The following is a 5,890-nucleotide window of genomic DNA, read 5'->3' on the forward strand; positions in this document are numbered from 1 at the left end:
TGCGGCGCCGGCCGCACGCCACCCCGGCCTCGCTCTTATTCGTGCGCACGCGCACGCGCAGACCGGGGCGTGGCCGGAGCCCGAGGCTCCTCTCACCGTAAATACTAAAATGCGAGCGCACACAATAGCAGGCTCTACCCGCCTTTCCCGGGGATCAAAAAGTAAAGCGCCGGCTTGAAGATGGATACTCCTGGGAATCTCAAGGAGTTTTTTCCTGTCTGCTTGTTACTTCGCCCCTCACAAGCCTATGGCCACACGTTATGGCCCAATTATTCTATGTAATACGGTAACATCTCCCCTCGGACACTCCCTATCCCTTCCTTTCTGCGGCTTTGGTGCAGCAGACAGAATTTATATGGGTGGGGGTTAAATTATTGTAATCTGGGCCGGGGGTTTAGCTCAGTGAGTGGTTCCACCGATTGCCTCGCAAGCGCAACGTCCCGAGTTCGACCCCGGTACTAAAAAATTGTAATCTTGGAGTGGTGGTGCACGCCTGTAATCACGGCATTCTGGAGGCGGAGGTACGAGGATCGCCTCAAATTCAAGGTCACCCTGGGCTACATAGCAAGACCTCAAAAATAAACAAATGAAAAGTAAATGAAGAGCCGGGCGTGGTGGCGCACTCGGGAGGCTGAGGCGGGAGGACTGCTGTGAGTTCGAGATCCGCCTGGGCTACTCAGTAAGCTCCAGGTGGGTCTCAAGAGACAGGGTCTCACTATGTAGCCCAGGCTTGCCTTGAACTCCCAGAGATCCTCCTGCCTCAGCCTCCAGGTGCTGGGATTTCAGGTGTGTGCTACCAAGCCCACCTTTAGAAGTCTTGATTTGGTAGAGTTATGACAAATGCAATCTGTACCGATGAGATACCATACCTTTTGCCACTCTGTCCCTTGAGGGCCTCTACATGACTGGGTGCAGAAGCCCTAGCCAGAGGGTAATGCCTGCTAACTTGGTCTCACAATTTACATTTTGTTGACTTATTCTGGTTTATTTCTGATTCCGCTCTAGAATCCCAGCTCCAGGACGGACAGGTCGCTCACTGCTTTCAGTGCCTGAAACATAATAGGCTCTTAAGAATTTGGTAAATAAGTGCCTGACTAAAACGTCCAGCTCAAGTCACGTGCTTCGGGGGTGAGGTAATTGCTGAGCATTCACAGGCCCTGGGTTCCATCCCCAGCACTGGGGGAAAAAAACAAAACATGCTTTAAAAGCTGGAACAGGTGGTGCACACCTATAATCCCAGCTCTCTGGGTGGCTGGGGTGGGAGGGTCCCAAACGCACGTCCAGCCTGGGCAATTTAACAAGACCCTGTCTCAAAGTTAAAACTAAATAAAGGGCTGGGGATGGAGCTCAAAGTTAAGGCTCTGGGTTCAGTTCCCTGTAGAGGGGGGAAAAACCCTCCATCCGGGGTTCCCTGTCCCTCCCCCAGAAGTGACCTCATGGCCTGAGTCCCGCAGAGCCCAGGGAAGTGGGTGTTATCCCGACCTCCTCCTCCTCCCGCAGGAAGACACGGAGAAGGTTCTCTTCCCAGGAGCGCACAGTGGGCCGGGGAAGTCTTTCTGCCCAGTCTTGCTTTCTTTCGAACGTCTACAGTTCTGCCTTCAGGAGGCAACCACTGCGCCTCCCCGCAGCGGGGTCCCAGGCAGCCACTGTCCCCCAGCACTGAGACCCCTGGGCAGCGGTGAGCCGCCCCTCGCCCAAGTTTCCGTGTGAGCCTGCATTCAGCATCCAGTTTCCCGAAAGGATTTTAGCTGCTTTGCCAGCTAACGGCTCGGCTCGCTTCACTGTGTAAACCTGACTGGGTGCCCAGGTGTGGGGAGAGACGGGGAGGGAAGGGCAGCGAGCGGGGCAGCGGGAAGGGAAAGCAAGGGCGCAGACACCCTGCCCCAGGACCAAGGGCTCGGCCCGACGGAGGCAGGAGCGACGACACATGGGCGGGTTCAGCGCCAGCGACGGACCGACATCCCGGACCTACCTGCCGGGGAACAGCTGAGGCGGTGTAGCCCCTCAAACATACCTGGCCCACCAGCTCGGCAGGGGCAGGGGCAGGGGCAGGGGCAGGCCTCTTTCCCTCCAGCGCCAGGCTAACGGGCAGCCAGAGCTCTACTGCACCCTGCCTGTGGCCTGCTGGCACCCCGGGGGCCCTTCCTGGTGGCCTCTGCACACCGTGCCCAGCCCTCCTCTCCTCCGGAGCTCCTCGTTTGGCCTCTTGCCCCACAAGGCCTGCGGTGCTTGGCATCTGGGAGGCAGCCCTGGTGCACACACACCTGACCCTTTGCTCTGCTTCTGGAGGGCGACATTGTGTCCGCCCTGGCAGAAGGCCGGGTTCCCAAACTCCTGAAAGATCGCAGATCGCTGGGGGTGCAACAGACACTGCCCTGGCCCTGCCTCCCTCCAAGGAGCCCGGTGGCGCCTTCCATCCAGTCCTGGGCGGGATGCTGGCTCCGCCTCCCCCTCTGGAGGTGGCGTCTGGCACCGGGCCACTGGGCCTTCGGGCTCTGGCTCGGGAGGCCATTCCCGCCCTGCCCTGGGTGAGCCCCACCCCCACCGCCGCCTCCTCCACTGGGAGCCACAGTGGAGGCCCCAGTGAGCCAGGGCAGAGAGCTCTCTCCCATCAGCCTTTGCAGTTCACACTCCCCGGAGGGGCCCCTGGAAAAAGGATGGTGATACCCCTGGACCCCTGAACCACATCATAGGACTCTGCACGAGGGTCAGTGTCACCCTGGAGCGCAGGAGACAAGACCAGCTTCGCCCCACGGTCCAAGTAAGCTGGAGTCACTAAAAACCAAACATGGTTGAACATGGCTGTGCATGTGCCAGTTATCTCAGCTACTCAGGACGCTGAGGCAGGAAGATCGCTTGATCCCCGGACTGCAAGACCAGCCAAGGCGATGAGGACTGGCTTCTTATTTAAAAACAAAACAAAACAAAACAAAAGCACTTGGGAGGCTGAGGCAGGAGGCTCACTGTGAGTTCAAGACCAGCTAGGGCTACATAGTTCCACGTCAGTCTCAACTACATAGAGAGACCCTGTCAAAAACAAAACAAGTAAAAATGGAAGTGGTATGGAGTTCTGTGTATTTGTTATAAATTAGGTTACATTGTGCCCAGAGGAAATCCAAAGAGGAAAAGCAGTCAGGGGACCCGGCACATGGAGTCACAGGTAAGGCTGGTCCTGAGACAGTTCCCACTTCTTCAAGGGAGGACCGGGAGTCACAGCCTTCTTCTCAGGGGCTGCCACGGCTGAGCTGGGGGAGGAAGACACACTTCAGTCAGCACTCAGCCTCAAGAGGACAGTGCAGAAGGATCCAGTGTGGCCAAGCCACCCTAGAATATACCCACCTGAGCCGGGGGCAGTGGTGCACGGCAATCCTGCCAGCATGATGGAGGCTGAGGCAGGAGGAATGCTATGAGTTTGAGGCCAGTCTGGGCCACACAGTGAGTGTGTTCAAGGCCAGCCTAGAAATAAGCATGGCAATGTAAGTCTATAGCCCCAGCTACTCTGAGTCAAGGAATTCAAGGTTGGCCTGGGTAACTTAGTGAGACCTTGTCTCTTTATTGTCTTTTGTTAGAGCCGGGCTTAGTGGCACACGCCTGTAATTCCAGCACTCGGGAGGATGAGGCAGCAGGATCACTGTGAGTTTGAGACCAGCCTGAGATACATAGTGAGTTCCAGGTCAGTCTCAACTATACAATGAGACCCTGTCTCAAAAAACAAAACAAAACAAAAAATTGTCTTTTGCTTATTTATTTTGCGACAGGATCTCCCTATGCAGCTCAGACTGGCCTTGAATTTACAGTGATCCTCCTGCCTCAGCCTCCTAAATGTTGAGATTACAGGTATGTACTACCATAAAGAGACTCTGTCTCTTCCTTCCTTTCTTTCTTTGGGTTTTTGAGACAGGGTCTTACTATGTATTCCAGGCTGGCCTCAAACTTGCAGCGATCGCCCTGCCTCAGCCTCCCAAGTGCTGGGATTATAGGTGTGCACCACCATGCATGGCGACTCTTGTTTTGGGTACCAGAAAGCGAACTCAGGGCCTTATACTTGCCAGGTAGGTGCTGTGCCACTGAGCTAAATCCCCAGCCCGACTCTGTCTCTTTAAAAGAAAAACAGGAGGGGAGGAGGGGGTGAAGGGAGGGCAGAGGTAAGGGGAAAAAATGAGAATCAAGCCCTGTCATGTAGAGGTACAAGATCCCAACAATGAATGTAACTGTACTGTATCCCTAAAATGTACCAATAAACTCAATTAAAGCTGAAAAAAAAAAAAAAAAAAGAAAAATAGGGACCAGGGATTTAGCTCAGTGCTTCCACCGCCTGCCTGGCAAGCACAAGGTCCCACGTTTGATCCCCAGTAAGCCAAAGACAACATTATAGCACATTTTCCTCACAGAGTTTAACTGGCTTTTGTTTGTGACCCAAGCACTGAACAGCAAGTGAAAACTGCTCTATAAAACTGCTCTACAGAACTTTGCCCCATAAAATTGGCGAGTATCCTGATACAGGGAGCGGAGGAAGTAGGCTTTATAGACAGGAAAGGACTAAAGAAAGCAGAAACCAAACAAGCAGTGGGGTCATTTCAGTTACTCTGCCTCACAGAGGTGAACACGCAGGACTTATCGTGCCAGCTGAAACCGGCTCGCTGGGGTCCCGGGTCTGGCCTCTCTCCTGATGTCCCAGAAGGCCAGGCACGCAGGCACCGGTTTCCCTAGACAGCCTGACCACTGCCTGGACGACTCCATGGCTTGGACTGTGGACCTAGGGAAGGGGTCGGTCCTATACATTCAGTGGCTTACCATTATTGTCCCCATTTAATTATGAGAAGGCACCAGAGGTGAGCACCAAACTGGCTCACTGCTCGCTATTTTGTTTTGTTCTGAGAGGGGGTCTTGCTGCGCTGTGCCGGCAGCCACTGAACTCGCGCTCAAGCGATCCTCTTGCCTCAGCCTCCTGAGCAGCTGGGCTGGGTTTTGAGGGCCCCAGTTTTGGGGTTTATATAATTTTCTCTTTAAGATCAGGAAATTACAGGGCTGGGCGTGTAGTTCAGTGGTAGAGCGCTTGCCTAGCACGCACGAGGCCCTGGGTTCCATCCCTGGCACCACCAAGAACAAAACATGACAAATCATAGTAATGTCCAGGCTTCCCTCAGGCTCCGGAAGAAATCAGACTCCTAACACCCGTCCCTCGTAGGGCCCTTAGCCGTGTCTGCAGCCAGGCTGGAGTGAATGAGCTGCAGGACAAAACTCGCCTGGCCACACAGGCTCAATAAACGGGACATTTCCTTCAGAACGGGGACGGAACCCAGGGTCCCACACCTGCCAGGCAAGTGCCCCGGCACAGAGCGGCACCCCGGCCTAGTGATGGGATCCTGTGCAGCACTTTCCACCGGCCAGGGAGGAAGGGTCAACGGCAGGAGGGGACTTTGCTGCAGGTCCTCACCTGTCTGCTGTCTTGCCCGCTGCCAGCGCCTTCTGTGCGGACATGACGACCGAGGGAGGCACAGCTTCCCGACGGCCATCGCGCGTGCAGTAGTAATTGCTGGACAGCTTGTGGCTGGGGCCCACGGGGAGCTTGGGAGGAGGCTGGGTCCTGAGGAAAAAGAACATGAGCACGGAACAGGCCCTGTCCCTCTCCCTGGCCCACTGTGAGCCTGTCACCTGTCACAGGACTGTCTGCAAGCTGGGCACGGTGGTGCATGCCAGCAGCCCCAGCACTTCGGAGGCTGAGGCAGGACTGCCCAGAGTTCAAGGCCAGCCTGGGCTACACAGTGAGTTTAAGGCCAGCCTTGACTAACGTGGCAAGAATGATTACATGTGTTCAGTTCAAGAGGGAGTATTTGGAGGGAGACTAATGGCGATGCTTCCTTTTTTTTTTTTTTTTTTTTTTTTGTTC

General features: G+C 55.1%; 1 protein-coding gene across 1 annotated transcript in view; it reads right to left on the reverse strand.

Annotated features, from left to right (window-relative positions):
- Window positions 1-3,056: 3,056 nt before the first annotated feature.
- The window catches only part of Ndufa7 (NADH:ubiquinone oxidoreductase subunit A7), a 5,596-nt gene continuing 2,762 nt past the window's right edge, over window positions 3,057-5,890 (reverse strand). Inside the window, exons 3-4 of the mRNA XM_010605670.3 lie at window positions 5,438-5,587; window positions 3,057-3,245 (exon numbers count right to left, since the gene is read on the reverse strand). Of these exons, the coding sequence (XP_010603972.1) occupies window positions 3,155-3,245; window positions 5,438-5,587 (241 nt within the window). The 3' untranslated portion in view covers window positions 3,057-3,154. The remainder of the gene's footprint in view (window positions 3,246-5,437; window positions 5,588-5,890) is intronic.

Source organism: Fukomys damarensis, unplaced genomic scaffold (genome assembly GCF_012274545.1).
Source record: "Fukomys damarensis isolate Sample0158 unplaced genomic scaffold, DMR_v1.0_HiC HiC_scaffold_37, whole genome shotgun sequence".
Lineage (NCBI taxonomy): Eukaryota > Metazoa > Chordata > Mammalia > Rodentia > Bathyergidae > Fukomys > Fukomys damarensis.